Source organism: Schistosoma haematobium, chromosome 6, assembly GCF_000699445.3.
Source record: "Schistosoma haematobium chromosome 6, whole genome shotgun sequence".
Lineage (NCBI taxonomy): Eukaryota > Metazoa > Platyhelminthes > Trematoda > Strigeidida > Schistosomatidae > Schistosoma > Schistosoma haematobium.
Window position 1 is genome coordinate 3,981,127 of NC_067201.1, and position 26,684 is coordinate 4,007,810.

At 32.2% G+C, this 26,684-nt stretch overlaps 1 protein-coding gene across 2 annotated transcripts in view; it reads right to left on the reverse strand.

The window, feature by feature from the left end:
- Positions 1 to 26,684, reverse strand: part of MS3_00008350 (uncharacterized protein) — a 141,083-nt gene that overhangs the window by 62,567 nt on the left and 51,832 nt on the right. The window contains exons 3-4 of one of the 2 annotated variants that reach the window (XM_051216713.1): positions 25,219 to 25,928; positions 23,411 to 25,173 (exon numbers count right to left, since the gene is read on the reverse strand). In XM_051216713.1, the coding sequence (XP_051065304.1) occupies positions 25,096 to 25,173; positions 25,219 to 25,928 (788 nt within the window). In that variant the 3' untranslated portion in view covers positions 23,411 to 25,095. Of the gene's footprint in view, positions 1 to 23,410; positions 25,174 to 25,218; positions 25,929 to 26,684 lie in introns of those variants that run through there. The other variant, XM_051216712.1, reaches the window with a different exon arrangement.

Sequence of the window (26,684 nt, forward strand, 5' to 3'; positions counted from 1 at the left end):
TGATTGAAGACATTAACGAGACAATCCACATAGGATGCATATATGCCAATAAGAGACTGATCGATTGCAGTCCTAAGCAACAATCGGGAGATTCAAACAAACAATACCAAATGAATTTAAACTTCACCCCATTTGAAGCCAACGGCACTGTGTTCGAGTCCCGAAGTGAACATCAATTCCGGGATGTAGATACATCTAGCTGATGAGTCCTAAATAGAATGAAACACGTGTCCTTGATTCCACTGCTAGCCACCATCCATCTTTGCTTATAATGCTGGTGACTGAAGGTAATATAGAGGCAATCCGCACAGGATGCACATATGTCAATAATAGACTGATTAATTGCAATCCTAAACATCAGAGTGTTGATTCAAATAACCAATACAAAAGTGAAGTAAACATTTATAGTATCGATATAAGGAAATAGCCTGAGATGATCAAGTGGAGCAATACATACAATAATTAGTTTACAAAGGATCTACTGAATGAAATTTAAGTAATCAAATTGTATAATTTCATTTTATTTTAGGTAAATATGAATAGATTAATTTTTAATGATTAATCAGCTAAACAAAAACCATCACTAATGAAAAGCTCATTATGAGTTACAATCACTTATGATATGATACATACATAATACGGTTTGAACATAAAAGATTAGTTGTTATGTAGGATAAGATATCAAGTAATTATTACTCTATTATTGGATATATGTCGTTTCTTTTCTTCTCTTTTATAGACAGATATCTGTGTATTGGTATATAGTGAAAGTATTTGAGGAGAAAAATCCAGTGAAATATAGTATGAAAATAACTCGTATATGTATGTCACTGAGTAATCATATGCAACGTAGAGCCTGTTGTATAAGTAAATCAGTCCCACTTGTAACAATCCATTAATAAGATGTGGTGAATTATCAAGAAAATTTTTAGAGTGACCGAAGTAATAACAGTGTCGGTAGCACTAGAAATGATTAAGTATAGGAAAAAAAAGTATTATAAGATTTTGGCAATCAAGATCTAAATTATTGTGAATGATTCTGAGTCATGTCACTGTACATCCCCAACTACTGGTAAAAATTATCACGAAGATCCCAACCAAGTAGTCTGTATCTGCCTACATGGTTCAGTCCAATAGTTGATTTCTTCATAGACTGAAGTCATATCATGGTTTGATTGTCCGTAACTTTCGCCCCATATACTTCTACACCAACAAATATCATGTGTCAAGGTAGGGGGTGGATGGGCATAGGCATTAGATGTCCCGACCACCTCAGCCGATGAAGATCCACTACTTCACTAATCAACTTCCTATGATTACAAAGTATCTTATCCTTGACTTTATCATTTATAACTCGATGATCCCAACATACACGGGTGATGCTTCAAAGATACCAATGATCGAATACTAGTAACTTACGAATATACTCCATTCTAAAAGGCTACGTTTTAAATCCATAAAGCAGTAGAGAGTGAACTGTTGAGCAATAAACTCTTCCTTTGCTTGATAGACGTATATCTCAACTATGTCAAAGATGGTGAAAATTGTCAACAACTGATAGGCTCCAAAATCTATCCTAAGATTTCTTCAAACATCAACTTACCAAAGCTAATAAAACTTCCTAGATAAATGAATTGATCAACTAGTAATTCCTATCATTAGTCCATGAAGAAAATATCTACTTATTAGTTGAAGGTTCCAAACTCTTTCTCTATCTAGTACATTGCTCAATTACAATAGTTCAAACTAATATCAACGGGATTTACAGAGAAGAATAAATTCAGACAAGAAGCTTACTCAATCTTGTACTTCGGTGTCACCCAACTGCGTCACAAGACAAGCCCTCATATGGAATCCTCAAGGCCAAAGGAAAAGAGGAAGAACAAAGAACACATTACGTCGGGAAATCGAGATAGATATGAGCAAGATGAACAAGAATTGGATGGAACTAGAAAAGAAGGACCAGGACAGAGTGGGTTGGAGAATGCTGGTCGGCGACCTATGCTCCATTAAGAGTAACAGGCGTAAGTAAGTAAGTAAGTACTTCGGTGTAAGATATATTACTAACATTGTAACTATAATATACTTTGATCATTATCATTATGTAATAAGTAGTAGTAGTAATAATAATGATAATAAATTATTAAATAGATTCATTCATTAACTGGAATACACGTAGTAACTAAACCATTTTAAACAATCTAATTTCAATCAGTTCATATTGATACTTAGATTGATCAATTCAATCAAACTAAAGTTTGGAAATAAATTTTGAGAAAAAAATATAATGAGTTACTTCTTTGTTTTTTATCATTTAAACAACAAGTGACGTATAAAGATGAAGAGAGAAAGAGAAAGAGAAAAGGATTGTACATTGAACGACTTAATATTTAATTAATTAATTCATTTATAAATAAATACAATTGAAGGGACAGAGAGAGGAGGAAGAGAAAGAAAGAAAAGAAGAATGAGAGTGAAAATGAAATAAATTAAAGCAAGTAAACAAACAAACCAAAAAATTTACATTAAAACAGGAAAAAGATCACAATTTTACTGGTTGTACTTTAGTAGTTTTTACTTATCTATCTCGCTCACACACACACACACACTAAGAGATATTGATACAAAGTCTGGACCACCGAAATACTAATTATTATTAATTGGTAGTCAGTTATATTTCAGATGTCCAAGATTCAATATGCGAGAAATTCTGAAAGTTGTTTCATCACTTTGAACTTTCAAGTTATTGTTGTTGTTGTTTGCTTGTTTTGTTAATTCAAATGTAAACTTATGAAAATTGAATATAATGAGTATGTATGCATGATTTGTAATGCTTGAGTCAACATATAAAAGTAATATTTAACAAATTAGAAAATTATTTAATTTGAATACCATATAGAGAAGCAATGAAGTAAGACAGTGCAATAATATAAATGAAAATAGATAATAATCTCTTTCAATATGACAAATGGTGAGATGTTGTTATTTCACAGGGAAGTGATAAACAGTAAAAGATTATAGAGAGAAAGTAAGCGATCATGTAAAACTATAACACCGATTCATTTTTTTCACAGATGTATGAGCAAATAAATATTCATATGCAAATATGCATATACAAACATACATAGATAAATAAAAATGGATAACATGTCAATATCTTCATGGTATATAATTTGTTTTGTTTTTTCACAGTTGAATTCATGAGTCGATTTAAGCTAGACCACCGCTGAATATGTGAAAGTATGAGATGGCCGCTTCGTCCTAGTATAGGACTTCTCAGCAATGTGCATTCACAATCTCGAACTTAGGAGCTTCGATCTCGTGTGCGAACACTTAAACTCTAGATCATTGAGTCAGCATCCAACAGTGTCAATGTCTAACTTCAATCGATCCATGACCTTGAGCAACCCTTCATCTGTTGTCTGGAGTGGATAGTTGACTCCACCTGACAGTGATTTACAGTTATTATTCCGTTTATATTTACTTTCAATCTGTCTACAATTAGTTGTATATTAATATGATCACTTTAGAAGTTTTCAAAATGTATCAGTTTGAACAGTTTTTCCCCCCTATATCATTTCTTTATTAATAAAGTCAGTTTAGTGAGTGGAGGATATAGAAAATTTTTATTTATTTGTTTATTTAAACACATAAACATTGGTACAAGGAGGCACCAGATAGATAGGTGCCACATAAATCATTCGATTTATGTGAGGGTTAGGATATTACCCAGGTGCCCAAACCGAAGCAGGTAGTCTTCTTAGGAGACTACACCCGGAGCCTTTGACCTAAAGGTCTAATCCACAAGGTAATGGAGCAACGTAAGGAGATGCAGTCCGATGGTAGCAGATGACCAACAATAGGTCCATACGCCATTGGCTCCCTCAGGATCCTGAAGCCCATGTGTACCGTTAGTTTGGAATCAGGGTTTTCCAACTACCTTAAATGGATCCTCTGTTTCCACCAACCCAGTTAAAGCACCGGTTGTTCGCTCTTTGTTCTTTCAATTTCGTAACCAACACCCCCGCTGCGAGAAGGCAGTGAGTAGGACTTCCCTGGTAGCGGTTGTAGTTAAGTGACCATGTGAGAGCATTTCGAGAGAGAGAGAGAGAGAGAGAGAGAGAAAGAAAGAAAGAAAGAAAAAGCGGACTCTCCCCATTCTCGGCCGTACCAGGGGGGATATAGAGAAGTTTTTTTATACTTTAAAAATCCAGTCAATCAATTTAGTTTCTATCATTTAGTGATATATTTGTTATATATAAACAATCAATTTGAGAATTCTTATTGTATACTCTTAAACTAATAACAAGATGTTTTGTAAGGAATAATCACTGAAATATTTCTAATGAAGTACTTATTAACATTGAATGAAATTTCAAGTCAATAAATCATCGAAGTACATATAAAGTAAATACATGAAGTGACAAGTAGTTAAAGAATATTCAAGTATAATCCTTGTGTCAGTATGTTTACTTATTTCCCTTATGAACAATGCTGACTAATTAAATATTGATTCACACACATATATACATCATAGGAGGGAATTTACTTTGCAAACCAGTGAGAACATTGAATATCAGTCTCATATTAGTATTGAACTCAACAGCATACACTTATAATCCTAACAGAGATCAAACAAACTATTCAGGCCTCATCATAGGAGCTTTACTCCCTTAGATTGCGAAGTTAGCATCCAGTACACTTAACGATTGTGACCTCATGTAATTCACAATATTGTGAGATTACACTATCTATTACAATCAATGAGAAGCATCATTAAACCATGATATGATTGACCTCTACTTGTCACGATCATTCCACTAGAACATTAAGAATTCTCAAAATCAGTCAATATAATGATCAATTGATTATTATTAAGATGAAAAATTCGTAGAGTTTATTCAATTTGAAAATTATTTACATAAACATATTTGATTTCAATGGTGAGAACATAAGTCATTTGAAGCTAGACAACTATGGAAAACCTGGAAGCACTAGACGACCGTTTCGTCCTAGTATAAGACTCCTCAGTAATGTGAACCTACGATTCCGTTTCGTAAGATTCGAACCTATCTGTCACATGCATGAAAGCCTAACCACTTGACCACTGAGTCTGCCGGCATCCAACGGTGTTAATGTCTAACTTTAACCAATCCACGAAATTGAGCCACACATCCACCATTGGATGTCCTGGTTTCGAATCTCGCTAGGTAGGATCGTGAATGCGCACTACTGAGGAGTTCCACAATAGGATGAAACGGCCGTCTAGTGCTTCTAGGTTTTCCATGATGATCTAGCTTCAATTGACTCATAATCTCAACCATTGAAATTACTATAATATCCACAAAAACCCTTCTGATATTTGATTTCATTTCTAATCTTTAATAATAAAGTAGAAAATGAAAGAAATCACTAACCAATAGGGAAAATTGAATAAGAGATAATGTTTTGATAAGCGACAAGAAGAGTAAAAAAGAACGAAACACATTGTTGAATAGAAAACTATGTTATATTATTTTATTATTATGAAAGATATGTGACCTATGATAACACAATGGAAAAGAAAACGAAACTAAAGACAAGACTAAAAATCAAAATAGTAAGGGAGAAAAAAAACACTTTGCAAATGAAAATAAATGTTTTTTTTTTCAAATTCCCTCTCTCTCAGATACACACAATCTTTTCTACAGGTGACAAAATGTATACACACACATACATACATACATACATAGCAACATACGTCTAAGAAGTGAACATATGTTACACAAACTTTATGACAATGAAATCTAACCGAGTAAATTGTCAAAATGAATGATAGATAAATTGCATGCAACTTTCGCCACCTTTTAAAACTTTATTAGTACCAGTAAAAGAAAAAAAAACACAATGATGATTACAACTACAATGACTATTATTATTATGATTATGATTATGAGTACAACTATTCATCATTGAATGTGCTCATTTTTAAACAGTCATATTCATCTAGTTACTCTCACCCGACCCACCCCACCCCTCTCTCTCTAATTCATTTTCTTGTTATATGTGACTAAAATTTACTTACCTATCTTAATCTAGCCTAACAAATAATAAGTTTCATTGAATATGTAGAATTGGCCATGTGGACAAAGTGTAAAAATAATGAAATAAGAAGAAAAAAAAGTTATTCATAAGAGATATGGGTGTATCGACATAGTTAACTGAGCGCCAAGCCTCAATAAAAGAAAGAAAAGAGTCACGAAAACTTCTTTTTTTTTTTCAAGTTCACTACTGTTTGTCATAATTGCTTCCAATCTAGCACATACATATATAGATATGTAACAAAAGAATTAGATCATAAATGATAAATAATATCTTTCTGGACTTTTTTTTAAAATAATGTTTTCGCTAACCTTGAGAAAATAGAAAGAAAGAAAGAAAGAAAAAAGAACAATTGTGTTAGATAGCTCTGATGTCTTGTTGTCATTTAGAGAAATGATAAGAAATAAAACTAAGCGGACAATTTCTCCATAATACACTAGTTTATAACTAAGACTAAACATTATATGAATAGAAATGGACAGGATAATAACAGTTAACATGTGGGAACATTGTGTTAGAAGAAGAATGAGTGTTCAAGGGAAAAACAACATCCAACATCACGTACTGTACACACAAAAATTAAATCGTTGTTAAAGAATAGATATAATAGAAAATGCTCAATGTAGTTTAATGTTATTCATATTGTATTGGAAAAGTAATTGTTCACATTGTGAAGACTGTAATATGTGAGAGTTAGCTTGATAATATGTAAATACTTAGGATTATTATCAGTATAGGATTGTGGAAGTTGTTGATTTTTTTTATTGAGATCATGAACCGTCTAATGTTCCCACGCAGGATCGACTCCCAAGTGCGAGATCGTGAATGTGTATTGTTGAAGAGTCTCACACGGCCATCCACTGCGACTAGGTTTTTAATAGTGATTTAACATTGATCGGTTCATGAACTCAATTGAACTGATTAAGAATTCAAACAAAAAATATTCTCAAATCTAGTTTAAATGTTTTACTGAATTGATATCAACTTAAAATTGTGAAATGAATATGTCCAAATTCAGTTATTTTTCTTGAATGGTTTCCTCTCTCTCGCTTTCCCTCTCACTGATATATAGATTATTTGCATGAAAGATTTATTCAGTCCTCTCTTCCATGAAATGTTTTCTATTGTCCATAGACAGAGTGATATATACAAATCTAATGTTTTATAATTGAAAAATAGGTAGTTGAACTTGAAAATCACTATTGTCATTCATTAAATAGTGAGCAAAATAATGTGGGATATTTTGAAGCTTCCAAGTTGATATTATTATTTTATAGTTTTGTTCTTATTCAGTTTCTAGTTAAAAGTAATCAGTTTTTGGTATTTTGATCAACAACAAAAAATCTTTTTACTTCTATCCTAAATAGTATGTAGACTATACATGATAGTGATGGTCATATAGTGAAAAATAAGTTATAGTTTTACCCAATGTTAACATCTTTGACTGAGACGTGGATTCGAACCAAAAACCGAGGGAATCAGTTGCTTAAAAAGTGAAGATATAGATTATTGATAAGTACTAAATTGAATGAAATTTAGATACAAAACTTTCTACCAATCGGTCCCAACCATTTAACAGATTTAAACTAATCGTAAAAAGATATGTATAGATGGACAATTTAGGTTTTTACAGTCAGTTTTTGATAAATCTGAGAAAGAATAAACATTTATTTATGATATTTTTAGTGGACAGAATATATACAATCAAACATAACATAGAACCTGGTACATATGTGCATCAGTTTAAATCACCAACCTACATCAGTACATTAATATGAAGTTATTATTCAGACAAATGACAGAGTAATAAAAGTAGCAACGATATCAACAGTTATAAGTATAGGTTTTGGAAATTGTTGAGTTTTTTTTTTTAAGATCATGAACCGATCAATGTTCGACCACCATTAAACACCTAGAAGCACTGTGCGGCCATTTCTTCCTAGTATGGGACTTGAGCACGAAAAGTTTAAGCATAAACGACCGACTGCCTCGACATGCGGTGTTTAGTGGTATAGGAGTAGGTTGGAAGAAAGCTAGGGGCAGCCAGACCAAAACATGGCACAAGTCCATGAAGTCACTGACAAGTAGACTGAGTCATGTTGGTAGGTGTAGACTACCTGGTTGGGGACCGCAAGATGATAGCAACCAATGGTTAGAGACCCTGAATGACATGACTCAAGATCGTTTGCAATGGCGCAGGTGCATCCACTCTTTGTGTTCTCCCAAATTCTAATCTTCTGAATTCTTCATGTCCTTTTTTTCCTCTTCCCAAATTTATTTCGCTGGATTATACTCCTTGAATAACATCTTCAAACCCTAATGTTTCCGATTACTGCTTATACTTTTACTACCTCTACCACTACGAGATTTGAATCGACAACTGCATCTCTGTGCTAATGTGGTATGGCAACTCGGACTGATGTACGTACGTACGAAGTTCTAAGTTGTTACTGATTGACTGACTGAAACAATATGATGCAAGAAGAAAGAGTGAATTATCCAAGTTGAAATTACAAGACAATCTTTAAATTCAAAATCTATGAAAAAGATAAATAGTGAATGTTTTATACATTAAAACAATTAATTCTAAATTATAACATCCAACTTCTCTATAACCACTGATTACAATAATCTTGTATACTCTAATGAAACAGTTGGTACCTACTACAATAAAACATCTAAATCCAATACATCTTCTGCATGAAGTATATTTAACAGTTTACATGTTTATAACAGATACAAGTGAATCCAATCGTGACGAGTATAGAAAGAAAGAAAAATCGAAAGAACATTAAGCTGAAATATTTTTTTAAAGAAGAAACCTTATTTATACGAATATTCGTCAAGATTAGAACGAATAGTTTGTGAAAATTATATTTGAAATAAACTCAGCGATTGGAATTTAACTAATTCCAACGTTTCGTCCAGCCAACTTGTCTGGACTTCTTCAGGATAATAATCAAAATCAAAATCATCAAAGAAATATGTAGCTATTCTATTTATCCACCCTTATTAAAAAGAAACTTAATATCAATTCGTTATTCAGATAGGTTTATGTGATTTGTAACGGGTGTATTTACCAGATAGTAACAATAATAATGTATTTAAGATATAAAAAAAATTGACAAACAATCAATTGGGAAAGCATAACAGTCATCTGTCCAGTTTTACATTTTCACCCATTTCTACAAAAGTAGTTTTTTCAACAAAAAAAAAGAGGAAATAATGAAACTATGCTATTTTCAATCTCTTTCCTACACCCTTTCTAATATACAAGAAGTAAAGAGAAGGAGAGAGGGAGATAGGAGAAAGGGTGAGCGATAGAGATAATAAATATTGATAAAATTAAAAGAAGAAACAAAAGAAAGTTATCTAACTGTTGTGAACTAGTTTATATAGACATAGTGAATGGAATCTATTGTGTGAACATTAAATGCTTATATCATTACTACTACTACTACTACTACTACTACTACTACTACTACTACTACTACTACTACTACTACTACTACTACTGCTACTACTGCTACTACTACTACTACTACTACTACCACTAATAATAATAATAATAATAATAATAATAATAATAATAATAATAATAATAATACCAATATCAGTACGAGGTAATAATGGTGAATACCATTGCTACTCCATAATGATTTCCGATTTGTAACAAACCACAAATTTTTCTTACATTATTTATAAATCATGCATAGAGAAAAATAAATTTCATTTATACTATCACCACTTCTAAATAATATATATCAAAGACAAAGTTTATGTACATATACCTGTGAATGTAAATACATAATACAACGGAATAGGGCGGAAAAGATATAGTAACGGCTGGACAGGTGTTCTAATGAATGACAAGTTCAATCATATTACAATATGCTCTTTTATCCTCCTCATACCAGCCATTAATTCACGCACTTTATCTTACCTTACTCACTAACCCCATCCTTTTGTACTACTGGACAAAAAACCAATAATAAAGTTGAGTGAGAAAGAACTGTATGAATAACAAGTGGTAATTAGTAAGTACATATGATTGTAAAATAAGTGAAATAGAAACGCACATAAAGAGAGAAAGAGAATGATCAAATGAAATAAGGAAATCTTGTCTTCAATCCGTATACATATATACATGCAGCCAACAAATACTAAGTGCTACCTATTATTATCACTATCACGGCTACCAATAAACATCTTAAAAGAACACACAAAAAAAGAGAAAAGGAAAGAAAAAGTATACAACGGAAATTGGCGGTCATAAGACGACAACAATAACAAATCCGGTTACCATGGTTGATTCAGTATAAACAATTAAAATTCTCTTTTATACATATCTATATAGATATTTATATACACTAGGGTATAGGCACTATGCCTAAGGTAAATTGTAAATTAATACACACAAGAAAGTACTCCATCAATTATGCATGCATCTCTTTCTCTGTATTTGTAGCTTATATAAGAATAATAATAAGTAAATGGAGAAATAAGAATATTTCAGAGAACAACTTATATGAGACAGTGAGAACAAGTAAACAAATGAGGCGAAAGAAAGAAAGAAGAAGAAAAGAAAAGTTGGTGATGATGACAATGGTGATGAACAACAAAAAAGCAACACAAAGTAAGATGAGAGAAAGAAAATGAATAACGGATCGAAAAAAGAAAAGAAAATAGAAGACAAAACAAAAGATCTGAATGTACATAGAAAGTAGAAAATTTCAAGTTCAAAATTATGAACACAAAGGATAACAGTTAATTAATATTAACATTACTTGTAATTAATATATATAAATTGAAAGATGAAACTTGCGAGTGCCAATGTAGGCGTACACTATTACTATTCTACGAACAACGAACAAAAGTACTACTACTACTACTACTACTACTACTACTACTACTACTACTAATACTAATACTAATACTAACACTAACTATGATTATCATTAAAGATTTCAATCAAAGAAGCATAGTTAACAACAACAACAACACACACACACACTGATAAAGCACGTAGTTAATCTTCAAAATGTCTCATAGAAAATGAGACATTTACAGAAAGGAGATAGAAAGTATTCATCATTTTAGTAATTAAAAACAGTAATAAAATAATAATCTCAAATTCTTTGACATTATCTATTATTCCATTGATATTAGATGGTTAAGAACAATGAACAAATAAAAAGCCTAACACGAGTTTGAATTCAACCTTTGAACAATTAATGCCCATCAAAATTATAAATACACTTTCTTAAACATAGTAGGTATTATGTTAAAGTGATAAAATTGATTAGCATTAACATGACATGTCCTGATACGACGGAGGGTGAAGAGAATCCACATTTCCTCTCGAAATACAATCTCATGACTATGTGTATATAGTCACTTTCAGAGAAGTCCTACTCAAAGGCCTCTTACGGTGTGGGTGTTGTTTACACAATTGAAAAGACGGCAACCTAATATTCGGCGCTTTAACAGGGTTGGTGGATACAGAGGATCTACTTAATTAGAGTTGAAGAACCCTAGTTCCAAATCAGTGGTGCACATCAACTCTAAGATCTTAAGGGAACAAATGGTCTATGAAATTATTGTTGTTCACCGGCTATCATGTGATTGCATTTCATAACGCTGCTCCACAGTATTGTGGATTAGAACTAATAATGATAGTAATTATGAAATGAACTATTTGGATCACTTTTGAAATAGTTGAATTACACATAGACAGTATATTCTGATCACTGAATATTTACATTGATAAAGAAGATTCACTCAAAAAAAAGAGTAAAACATAAAACAAAACGTAAGTGGTAATTAACTATGAATTATAGTCTTTGAGAATTTCCAAAGCATTACGTGTTTATGAGTTTAAGCCTTATATTCCTAGAAAGCCTTAGTCAGTCATTTACAACGTAGGACCAGGCACATATGTGTATCGGTACAAGTTACCACACCTCATTAGTACAACAAGAACAACACCAAGTTCATAGAAGTGGTTACTTCAATGGTGGTAATATATAAGAGAAAGATTGCATATAAAGATATAATATACGAAGAAAGAATTAGTTGGTAGAAAAAAATGGAAGACAGTGATTGTATATACCTACGTCATTGTGATCGGTTCTGAGCCCTGTCACCCAGGGTCTCCAGCCATTGGTTACAATAGTCACGCGGACCCCAACCAAGCAGTCTACATCTACTAACACGGCTCAGATCAGAAGCTAGTGACTTTATGGACTGACCACACATCCTTAACTTTCTTCTAACCGTCTCCAACACTAGTCAGCACTACGTGTCGTGATAATCGGCGTTCAGGCATATGTAAAACGTGGCCTAACCATCTAGATCGAGGTAGATTCACAACTTCATTAACCGATTTACTATCATTCCCTAATACCCTGTATCTAACCTCATTATTACTTACCCGACTATCCAGTAGATGCGAACAATATATCTAAGATACTGAAAGCCCAAAACTACTCATAAAATCCAAGAAGTACAAAGTTAACAATTTCATTTCATTATTAGTATACCTTAATACAATCATTGTGAATTTAGAAAATTCTTAACTCTCTCTATTATCTTTTCAATGTATACCCACTGTAATCATTATTACAAAGATTAAATATGTTTATGCATAACATACAATCCCTTGATACTAAATACAGTAGACACAGTGTCATGAATTGACACTTTGAAACAGTATGACTGAAAATAATGTTTCCCTTTTTTGGCTAAACAAATAAAATGGTGTTACATGATATTAAATATATATGTGAATATATAATTTATATCAATATTATCAAGTCATCTTTATTTTAACACTTATAATAATAATAATACCCTCCTCTATCATCACCACCTTTAAAGAGATCCATTATTTATCTACTATATTCATCTGTTTTGTTACACATCAGTAAATACATATTTATTCATATGTATTCCCTTGGTTTACTCACTTTTTTTCCTTCCCTTTCTATATAGATAATAGATGACATTGTCTGATGGATGGATGGATGGTTGGTTGGATGTCTTATTTTGTCTTTACTGATGGTCATTTAGTGATATGTATGTAGAATAGGAAAAAAAGAAAGGCAAAAAAACAAAGAAAAGATAAATGAAAAGATACACAGAAGAAAAAGAAGGAGAAGAAGAAGAAGAACTGAAGGAAACAATGAGAAAAGTAATCTATTTAAAGAATAATGTTCAAAAGTCCAAAAACTACAACACCAAATAAACGCCAGAAAACCAACAAAAAAAAACACAATTATTTAACAATATAAGCATAAACAACAATATGTAAAATAGCAAAACAAAAACGACAATTAAGATAAGTTAAGATAAAAATAAAAGAGAAAACAACATAAAATGAGGGATAACGTGAATAAAATTCTAAAGGGAAAATTAGATAAATAAATAAGGATGTGTCTATATTAGATTAATGATAAATGAGCATGAATAAGTAGTATGTGAATAAAATAAATGGATTGAACAATAGTATGAAAAGTGTTAAATTAACACATAGTCTTTTCTTAGCGTTATACTCCCAAAACATGTCTGCGCATAGATACAAAGTGATAATTACAATTAATGGTATAATAGCATAACGTCTTAACTTATTAAGAGAGGCAAATGTATAAACGGAGAGGGGTGTATATGTATAGGAGAAGAAAAAGTTAAAGGTATACATAGAAGAGGAAAAAGTAATATTTCATTGATAAATAGTAGTATAACTATTAATAATAATAATAATAATGGTGTGGTAGTATTAGTATATACTAAAGTCAAGTCTTCGTTACACAATCCTTAAAGGAATGAAACAAACTCATCGGTAGATTTATTAAAACATTCATTATGAATCATATTTAACGAGAACAACCTCTGACATATTCCTACTATCAATGTAACATCCTCATCGAAAATACTATTACCAGATAATGATTAAACAGCGTTTGTGACTGGAGTGCATAGAAAGAAAGTATTCTTCTGCTCAATAATAATAATAATAAATAGTAGAAGTACCAATACATGCATTCCTAACATCCACTTCCATTCTTCATATACTCATCTCTCCTTCTTTACACTTATACTTTTCACCGTTATTCAACTACTTAACATTAATTACAACAACTCTGGTAATATACTCACACAAAAAAAATATGTATATAAAATTAATAGAGAATAATAGACATTAGTGATAAGTAGAAATAAAGGGAACAATGACAGATAGAAAGAAAGAAAAAAACTGGAATCACTTTGTAAAACGAAGGGAAGCGATAATATGAAGATGCTTAAAAGTATAATACAAACATCATCATCATAATAATAATAATAAAGAGATACTATTAGCAACTTATAAAAAATCATAGAATGTTAGCGCAAGAGCTCACGTGTCACCTGTGAATGTAGTCTCTATACACATCATATATAGATAGATATGTATATATACACAAATATAAATGAATGGAAAGAAGCATCACTAAGGAATAAACAAACAAACAAACACATTTGTTTATTATAATTAGACATTGAAATATAAAAGACAAAAAAGAAAAGATGAAAAAAGGCGATAAAAATTTATTCAGTTATTTTTTCTTTCTTTCTTTCTTTAGTAGAAGCCAACTCAAGAGAAACACCCATTATACGCATCACATTATATGATAACAAAAAGTCGACTTGACTTTAGTATTTTGAAGAAGAGAAGAGAAAAAAAACTATGGAATTGGACAATAATCATTTGTCGACATACACTCATTATCAAAAAAAAGAGAAAAGAAAAGAAAAGAAAAGAGAAAAGAAAGAAAGAGAGAAAAGGGGAAAAAATCGTGATAAAGTATTTTAAAATCTTCTATGAATAAATGATAACAGTAGTATATTTTATTGTGTTTCAACTTTGAACACGAACTATACATTAAATGAATAGAAAATCAATCAGTTTTACTGATTATCTGATAGTAAACAATGTTATATGGTCTATTGTTTTATATTCTAATGAAATCCTTATAAGAAGTATTAGTATTCTTGATTTAGAGTCATGTCATTTACAAAATCTAACACTATAGATTAAAATTATGTTGAGGATCATAAGTAGGATTTTCATATTTGACGACACAGTTCAATTGAGTAGTAAAAGATTTCATGAATATATCCTGAAGTACATACTTCTAACCTTCTTATGTAGTATAGGGAATCTGTTACGTGGAGATTTTTCAATTTTAAATATACGGATGATACTGCATTCAACATTAAATAATTTGTCAATCAATGTTCGTAGGTGAGACATGTACTTCATTACTTTCAAGACTGATAGGAGCCAGTACATGTACACACTTTTGGTGGTGATTTATTAGAAGTAGTAAAAAAGTCTGTGTACCTGAGTAGCTATGTGAATATTGGTGGTAACGTGATTGATGAGATAAATCTGTGCTTAATGAAAGCCAGAGAGGTTTATGCTAATCTGACTGATCTTTGTTGGAGTCTTGAAGTTAGTCTTGCTGTAAAAAGTTGAATCTACAACGCAACAGTGTGAGCAGTTCTGCTATATGCTCATGAATCCTTGCCCCTCCCAGTTGTGGATGTTAGGCGAATCTCCATGTTCAGTTATGATTATCTCCAGAGAATCGTTGACATTCAGTGATATCATCTTGTCAGTAATATGGAAGTTCAAGGATTTACGATGACTCAGTTAGGGCGACTACGTTTAAACACTAGCTTCGATGGTGTGAACATGTATTCCAACGAATTCTACATTGCCTATTCGTTTGCCGATGCTGAGGTTGGTTGGAAAAAGTGGGAACTTGGTCAGTTTACGAGATGGAACAGGGACATAAAAGAAGGCTATATGAGACTAGAATCTGTCGGTCCATCATGACTACCTGATAAGATCTGAAAGATAATAAAACTCAATGGATTGAAATATTTTCATATATGACTCGAAATAAAAGTCAGTGGTGTTCCTGTTGTATATGTTTTTAAAAACTTTATTTGTAAAAGAGGAACTTCCCTAACAGATTCTTTTCTGCTTGTATTATTTCAACTGGACTAAATTTCCCATCAAATTACTGCCCCACTTAATTTTACTCATTTAATTATTTTTTATGATGATATTCTCCCTCATTCATCAATATCTTCATAATATTTATTCTGGTACCTATTCATATCAATATTTGTACTCACATAAATAATGAGTAAATAGAATAAGGTGAATTATGGTAAATAGTATTTAGGCAGGTGTCATACAACTAACTTCATATCATCTAAATTGAAGATAGTTTTTTGTCTCATCTACTTAATGACCTATATATAACCTCAGAATAATAGATTCGATAACTCCTACTTATAGCCAAACAATGATTCCAAAACATATGTGATCCTATGTATCTTATATATATATTTAAAGATCGTGTTTCATAGTAATGAATTACTATATATTAATTTCAATGGTTGAGATCATGAGTCAGTTAAAGCTAGACCATCATGGAAAACCTGGAAGCACTGGATGGCCGTTTCGTCCTATTTTGGGACTCCTCATTAACATTAACACCGTTAGATGCCGGCCGGCTCAGTGATCTAGTGGTTAAACGTTCAAGCGCGAGACTGATAGGTCTTGGGTTCGAATCTTGCGGGGGATGGGATCGTGAATGAGCACTACTGAGGAGTCCCATACTAGAACGAAGCGGCTGTCCAGTGCTTCCAGGTTTTGCATGGTGGTCTAGCTTCAATTGACTCATGATCTCAACCATTGAAATTACTATAATATCCACAATACCCCTTTTGATATAAATATATATTATTCAAGAATATCATTTCATATGAACTAAATTAAAAAGTAACACGTGATAACATGCCCTTAGTAAAGTAGATAAATATAACAGAAATATGGTAAACACATCTCCCACTTAAATATAAATAAACAATCAACAATTCTATATACATATATAGAGGGCGGAGGTATATATACAAAAAGGTAAGAATACTTAAATTTCACAGTTGAGAAATGATGAATACCAATGACATGACATGATCCAACTAATATAAGCACGGATCATTTGAAATAATAATAATAATACTAATAATAATAGTAAAGTAATGATATGGTGGTCAGTATCATTAATATAGAAATAAACTTGAATTGTCGTTGGTTGGAGAGAAGTCATCAAAATGATTAAGTATAATGTGAATAGGCGCCAAGACCATTTATATGATGATTACTATTATTATTAAAAAAACCTTAGTAATAATCATACAGTATATAATGTGTAGTCCCGTTAAATTCTTTCTTTTTTTTATTTGTAAAATTATATTTATCATAATAGACAACATCAATCAACCTGTTTATAAACATAGATATGATACATATCAACATATATATATATATATATATATATATATATATATATATATATATATATATAATACACTCACCTATCAACGCACACACACACATATTCATGTGCGCATACAAGAGAAATAAACAGTTATTATCTTTTGGTAAACGGAACAAACATGATTCTTTAAAATAGGGATTGACCAAAGTAACAACACAAACAATATACACATAAATAGACTTTATACAATAATAAAATTTCAATGGATGAATGAGAAATTGACGTGATTAGACAGAGAGTAATGATTGACAGTTGTACTCAGTCTCTTAAGTCTGACATTGCTTAATAAAGATAATGATAATAACAGTAATAATAATAATAATAATAATAATAATAATAAACTTATTGACACAGGTGATGGAAACCATAAAGAGAAATGAAACGAAATAATAACAATTAGAAAAGATGATGATAAGCTGACTGAAAGGAGTAGATACACAAAAACCATTATTATTACCAATTTCGTTGGATTAATATTTTCAGCAAAGGTAATGTCAACCCAGTTACTAAGACACAATGTATATATTTTTGTTTGAGATTATGACTGGATCAATGTTAGAACACCATTGAAAATCTGGAAGCACTGAACGGCCGTTTCGTCCCAGTATGGGACTCCTCAGCAGTACACATTCACCATTTTGCATGCGGGATTCGAAACCAGGACCTTCGGTCATCATCATCATCATTAATATTATTACATTGGATTAACTGGGAAGTTAAACACACATACATATCGTAAGAAACACTTGAATATAGCCGCAAAATGGATAGTTGGTGGTTATACAAAATGTATAAGGATATTAACCATAAAAGTCGCAAGAAGCTTATTTTGCATCAGTTCTATTCAGCTTTTAATCTTTCAGAATCTCGCTTCAAAGGCTACATCGAAATCTTCTAGTGTCGTTAACTGAAAAAAACGTTTATATGGTAGTGTCAAACATTATTTGGTTTTTTAAAATCACATCCGCGTGTTCGAATTTCACTGATCGTATTCGTTCGGGTCAGATTGAAACTACGCCTACTTGATTAATGTAAATTAGTGCAAAATATAAATTCAGGACATTCTCCTTCTGTCACTAAACAAAACTAAGAACATCGAAATATGTTACACACAACGTTAAGTCACCCAGAGCAAAAAACCACACGAACAGAGGATATTTTTAGGTTACTAGTATTCGATTATAAGTGTTTACGATGCAATGATCGTGTATTTTTGGACTACTGAGTAAATAATGACTGTGTTAGAAATAGTATACTAGACGAGGATGACAAATTGATTTATGACGTAGTAAGTGTTCATCAAATGACATGTTTGAGACGTGTCACGTATGCCTAACCACCGCGTACCATGACGACCGACGTTTTCTAGTGTTGGACTTAGCTGGTAGAAAACTAGGGGTGACCAAACAATAACATGGCATCGGTCCATGAAGTCATCGACAATTGGAATGATCCATGTTAATAGGTACAGACTACCTGGTTGAGGCCCACGTGATTTTCGTGACCAATGGTTAGACTCTGAGTGACATGGTTCAAAATCGTCTGCAATAGCACAAGTACATCTATTCTTTGTCTTCCCTCAAATATTGAGATTCTAAATTCCCCAACTTTTTCTTTCTATTTCACCAATTTATATTTTCTTCTTGGACCCTATCTTCGATGTCTAATGCTTTCTATTACTACTTCTACTATTCTGGAATTTGTTCTGACCATTTCATCCATCTATGTTTATGAAATATGGCAACTTGAACCGATGTACATATGTACAACGTTCGACGTTGTAACTGACTGACTGATAACAACAAAAACGTCACTTCATAGATGGAATTTGATTACTATTACTTACTGATCAATCGCTAGAAAACCTTGTTTTCAGAAACCTATTCGAACTGTCCATGTATTCGCGATAAGAAAGTATAAAAAAGGCTGACAGAAAAACAATTTTAACAAGTAAACCAAGAAAAGTATGAGTGAACAACGACAAAAGAGTACACTGAAGATATAAAGAATGAGGTGATTACATGAATAACGCGATTTTCATCATTAGCTGATTTATAGGGAACAGTGTGTTTTAGTAATAATAATGATAATAACGATAAAAACACTTACTGAAGAAACCTAGTAAATAATGCTAATAAATAAATACCTCAAAAACGATCTAACCAGTATAATCATGTCTTGTTTTTTAAACTGAAGAATGGATAAACAAATTAAAGTATAAAACAACAATATCAATTCAAAGTAACTGAGATGAAGAGTTCATTAGGATTGGATGTTGACTAGTAGTGGGATTTACTACGTGAGTTTTTTCCTAATTGGATGTGACTGATCATGTGGATGGTAATACCGAGGTAATTCTCACAGGTTGAGCATATCTCAAAAAGAGACCGACAAATTATTGTCCTTCAGTTACTTGTGGCGTAGAGATATTCATCTGCCGACTAAAGAACGAGTTAACTGTGTTAAATTTCGCTCCGTTCCACTTTGTGGTTGTGAAACGTCGCCTTTAAAATAGAGGATATTCGTAGGTTACACAAGTTTATCGTGTTTTAAACGAGTTACCTTTTAACATATTTCTTACAGTAGTAAAATCCAACTCAAAGACTCGCTATGGCACTGCTGGGTAGTGAGAGCAACCTTGTTAGCTAATTTGGGCGGTCGGACTAATCCACCACTCTAATGTAAACTGAATTAATTGGGTTTCAATTTGAGGGCTCACTAAAATCTTGTGGGATGCTCGATGTGTATGCTTATGGATATGAACTCCATTGAGTCTCAACTTGTTTAGTTCATGTATATGCAAAAGGTACACGCGTGGGTTAGCACAAGGAACATAAGCTGAAAGAGTGTCTGCCGTATGTCTAAAAAGCCAGCGGCCTTACAAAACAGGTCAAAGACATAATAAAAGGATAAAGTAGCAAATATTAGGAAGAGGTGACCATCAGCCTTCCCTGAAAGAGTGCTTGTGCTCATGTATGTCAGAAACTGCAGGGGTGGAAGTCTTTGTACATTCAATATCTCGGAATTTTACTTAGAATAACAATACAAACGACAACCAGTAAGTAACACTAACATTTCAACTGAGACGATATCAATGTCGTGGATTTGTTAAAGTCAGACATTAATGCTGTTAGATACCGGCTTATTGGTCTAGAGGTTTAGCGTTTGTGCATGAGGCCAAAGGTCCTTGGTACGATTCCCCGCATTCGGAATTGTAAATACGCATTGATGAGTAGTCGCATGGTGAAACAGAATAGCCATCTAGTGCTTTCAAGTTTCCAATGATTTTCTTAGTTCGGTTCATGATTTCAATGAAATATCTTAAAAGTCCCTACATTATAAGATTAATTCAAATAAAAAATAAACACCTACTGCATATATTACCTCACAGTATTAAACTAGCCAGTGTATAACCATCTAATCTGCATAGGAATCATATTAAATAACTCACTCGATACAAGTTTAACAAATTCCTAAGATGGTTAATTTTACGTTTATAAAAAAAAGAGACGAAAACAAAGTACCATTAATATTGTACATTTTATTCATTGAAATCATTAGTTAATTGAATCTAGACCATCATGAAAAACTTGGAATCACTGGACAGCCGTTTCATCCCAAAATGGGACTCTTCATCAGTGTGTATTCACAACCCCGCCTCGCGAGATTTGAACTCAGAATCTATCAGTCTTATTTTATTAATATACAATGAAATAATATAGTGAATTTTTAATGCTTTAAAAAAGAAAGAATTGCTTTATATTCAAAATGTACATATCGGAATACCCTATTTCTCACTTCTATTCATATTCTTATGCTTAATACTATAATCTAAGTTATTTTCTTCAAAGAAATAATAATGAAATCAAACAATAATAAGTAAATAATATAAATTTATAAAATAAATAAAGAGAAGAAGAGGAAAAAGAGGCGGGGTCACTAATGCCAAGTTTATGTGTGCGCATGTATCATTTAATTTGAACGAACAGTGAACAAGTGACTATTCCTATTCCGTAGTTATTATTATCACTATTATTATTATTTATTTATTTATTTTTACTCTTCCCGATTATTCTCTATTGTTGACATTGCTCCTTCTATTCAAAAGACGATGAAGAAGAAGAAGGAGAAGAAGAAAGAACGCTCAATTGTATTTACATGCTCAATACAATTGTATAAAGTCACCTATAAACAATGAATAGTATAGATTATTCTTTAATAATTATAAATAATAAGATTAATGAGCGCTCGCGCAATAATAGTAATAATAATAAGAAAAAGAATAATGATAATAAATTGGGCGTGTAAAGCATGAAACCATGTATGATGATATAATTGCATGTGGTAAAATAATAATTAGTTCGAATTGAGTTAAATAATCTTGAGGTTTTTATTGATTAAACTTGTTGCACATAGATATGGATAGAACAATAAAAAAAAAAAGAAATACGCTGATAAATATCGTTAAAATGAAGAAGAAGAAGAAAGAAGGGTTCGACGAGATCAAGTTCTATTATATATATACTAAGAGTTTGCTTGAATGATACTTTTTGTGACTATATGGGGGATACCTATAAACTTTACTATTAGTGGTAATGCAACCGGTTTTGTCGTTTTAACATTCTCTTTTTCTCTATGTTTATTTATTAACAGGGTTTTGTGTTTGTCGGATTAAACAAAGTGATAATACTAATAATAGTAATGATATTTGATATAATATAACATTAAATATACTTCACACGGTAAAACAAACTGAATAATTGAATTCAACAAGAAAGAACTTGTACTTCATATGATTTACATCAATTTTCCTAATCATGTCATGATATGAAAGGAAGAGAAGAAAAACAAACAAACAGGTGTCAACATGAAATCTGAACAACAACTATGACAGTCATTAAGAGTAAAGAGGTAAATAGATGAGAGAAGACAAAAAAAAGAGCATCATTCAGTAGTCTGTCTATATATTCATTCAAAGAACAAACTACATTCAGATGGGAATATGAAATGTCAACAACATCTTCTATCACACCGCAATTGTTGGGTTTAAATAATCTTCATTTTCTCTAGGATAAAACAAACTTGCAAATAACATAATACGTATAACTTTCCTTATTTATTTATAGACTATGTAAGATGTATCAAGTTTGTTATCATTGTACAAAATAAGTTAAATGGTTCCTTCTAAGATTGTATTATTTGATGTTTAGAACTGAAATTTTAATCAATCTCTGGGAATCAGATATATTCAGTTGATGAATGAATGTTAAATAATATATATATAATATAAATGGATAAAAGTTGGTAATATGAGAATATACTAGGTTCTTATTTAGTGCCTTAAAACATATCACAATCACTATAACACTTCTGATTTGGATTTTTTTTATGTGAAATAATTGAATACGTACACTGTTATAAAGTGATTGTAGGTTTTTAATAGTACTGTCGGTTAATGTCAATCTATGATCAAAACTAACTTTACATTTTCACAGATTGAAATCATGAGTCAGTTGAAGCTAGACCACCATGGAAAACCTGGAAGCACTGGATGGCCGTTTCGTCCTAGCATGGGACTCCTCAGCAGTGCGCATCCACGATCCCGCACCCCGCGGGATTCGAACCCAGGACCTACTGGCTTCGCGCACAAGCACTTAACCATTAGACCACTGAGCCGGCATCCAACGGTGTTAATGTCTAACTTCAACCAATCCACGAAGTTGCGCCATCATATACCATTGTCTTAAGTGAGTTCCTATCTCACAACAGACCTGGTTGTACTCCACTGGTAACGACTTCCCACTAGAACTCCAGGAATATCTCTTGAAGTCAGTCACCAGTGAGCAGATGATTCGAATCCCGTGGGGTGCGGGATCGTGGATGCGCACTGCTGAGGAGTCCCACAATAGGACGAAACGGCCATCCAGTGCTTCCAGGTTTTCAATGGTGGTCTAGCTTCAACTGACTCATGATTTCAATCTGTGAAAATTTCTAAAATCTCCACAAACCCCTTCTGATAACTTTACATTTGACAATTTTCATCTTTTAATTCTCTGTCAGTTGAATGAATGAGTGTTAGAACGTGGGGAAAATGATAAGTAATGGTAATTGTGATAATATTTCATGTTTATAAAGTTGACAAATTGAGAACATATCTAGCCACGAGACGAGCAGTTATATAGACATGGTAAGAGTAATGAGATTTATCAACTTATCTTATATGTAATTCCTATACTACTGAAAAAGCTATCAATGGAACATTTTTTGGTTTTAATTATTCAGCCTTATAAGCGTACGATTAGAAGTGGAGTAATATGAAAAGTTGTAAAGTGATAAACGGAATGTATACCAGGTTCCAGACAAATCTAAAACGATTGCTAGTAATACTACCTGATTTGAAGTAGTTCCTTTAACAGAAAAATATTTTTTGTTTCATTGAACATCATAGCAACTTAGAACAATGTTAAATGTAGAATCATTCTAATAACGCTATCAATAGTATGACACTTAAGTGTTGTTACGAGAATAAGATCAGTTTTCAATTCTTAGTTGGCCACACCAATGAAAGTGCCCAAAGAAGAAGGTTAAATAAACAATGTGGTCTTGACAACTTGTCAATGTGATCACAATCACATGAACTTATATGTAATATTCTTTATCTCTTTCTATCTCTTTCAATTACAAAATAATTAAAAAAATTTATCCAGTCTAAAACTTCATTCATTCATCTTTAATAAAGTTCTATACTAAACAATACTGTGTATCATTTATTTTGGCTAAATAACCTAAATTAAAGTAACCTAAACAAGACGAAAAAGAAGCAGAGAATTATGCCAAAGAAAAAAAAGATAGTAGTTTGTAACAAGTTAGTCATCTGGATAAATAAATAAAAACAAACACACACAGTGTACAATATAAAAAAGACAATATAAACAAAATAACTGAAAAGTAATACGAATCATTGCTTTAAGCAAAGATGGATAGTGGTTAGCAGTGGAGTCCAGGACAAGCGTTTAGTCCTATTTAGAACTCGTCAGATGGATGTACATGCATTGCAGAGTTGATGTCCACTCTAGGACTCGAACTCAGTACCGTTCGCTTTAAATACCATCGCGTTATCTACTTAGCTACTGAGTCCTGATAGCCTGCTTGTGCAATGGGGTAAAGTTTAAATTCACTTGATGTTGTTTTACTTGTATTTTCCTATTGTTATTTAGGACTGCAATTGACCAGTCTCTTATTGGCATATGTGCATCCTGTGCGGATTGCTCCGATATAGCCTTAAGTTACAAGCATTTTAAGCAACTCTTGGATGCAAGTACATCCAGCTGATGAGTCCCAAATAGGATGAAACGTGCGTCAAACTGAATTCCACTGCTAGCCAATATCTATCTTTGCTTAAAAAGCTTGTGACTTAAGGCTATATTGAGGCAATCCTCACAAGATGCACATATGCCAACATGAGACTGATCAATTACAGTCCTAAATAACAATGGGAAGTAACAAGTAAAACAATACCAAGTGAACGAATCATTATTGTTAAAAAACAGAAAACAACTCATAAATTAATTGAAATTGTTTTAAAAAAATTTTTTGTTTAATTTTCTTTCTCCCCACTTTATTTATACACTGTCAAAAACCTTTCCCCCTCCCCCGAAACAAAGAAGACACCAACAACACAAAACCAGGAGAAAAACTAGTAAACAAAAAGATATATATATATATATATAAGCATACTTACCAAACTTGCTGAATTCTTGACAGGATCATTGTATAAATTAGAAAATCTCGAAATTTGACCAGATAAATTGTAGTCAATAGGATGATTTTCTGCATATGAAAAATTAGTGTTATTATTATTAATATTGTTATTTGAAAAATATACTGATCGATCGAAACATGGTGATTCTCTTCTTATACATGAAATTAAATCATCATCATTTGATGTTCGTAGATAATGTTTCTGATTAAATAAATTATGCTGACGAGAATAAGGATATTGTAAGAAACTGAAACCACTGCCACAGCTCCCACCTCCACTGCCGCCACTCCCACCTATGCTACTACTACTACCTGGTGATATTGCTGAATGATGCAACCAATTCGAACCATTAGTACCATTACTGCCTCCACTACCTTCAGAACTTGCATAACCAGAAGAAGCAGATGATGAACCACCACCGCCGCTGCAACCAGTTGACCAGAAAGAAGATGCTGTTCCCGCAGCAGCAGCCGCCGCGACAACAGCAGCAGGAGTCATATTCCATATTGAAGAAGTTGGTTTAGTCATGGATGGTAACGAAGATGATGAACATGTTGTTAAACATGGTGAAGATGATAATGAATAAGAGGCAGCATTTACAGCTGCCATAGCAGCCGCGATTGCAGCAGGATAACCAGGTAGAAAATAACTGGCCAAACGAGGATCAGTTGGAAATGGCATTTTGAATACTAAAGAAAAAAGAGATGTATTTTCGTTTTTTTTTATAATAAAAATGAAGATAGTATTAATGAGAATTGAAGGCACAATAATGTGACATCTCCAACCATGGACAGTAAGAACATGTTAAAACGTTATTTTCTTTTCTTCAAATAAATGATTGCTGTACAGAAGCGAATATTTTTTAAAAAAAATAAGTGGTAAACTACAAGTTATTTTGTGAAGTTGAAGAAACACACTGATTAAGGTGAATTAAAAACTAACTTAACTCACTCACCAAGTACGCGGATATGAGCAACACTATGAATGTAAGGGCTAATGATGCTATCTCGTTTCTCAAATTGAAGTAGGTAGAGCAAGATTTGTACCTGAGATTTAATGGCTAGAAGACAAACACCTTTACAACTGAAGCACGGCTCCATCATAGGATAGTTTAAACATTTAAATACACGACAAGCTAAACTATGAGTTAAAGTAGATTAAGAGTAAAAGTTAAAGGTTCTCATACAAATATCTATAAAATTTGGTACTTAAGTAATACAAACCATGTCTTTAGGATATATATATAACTTTCTGAATGGAATATACACAAAACAGTTGAAACAGATAATAAGATACCTTGAATGGTAGAAAAAGCTCGATAACTCGAAAATATCTTGGTTAATTTAACCGCTTGAATGTTTTTACTGATGTTTACTGATCATTCTGACTTTTTGTGTATCTGTGGTCCCATGTTCTCTTGTTTGTTAAGAATACTCTTCCCAACT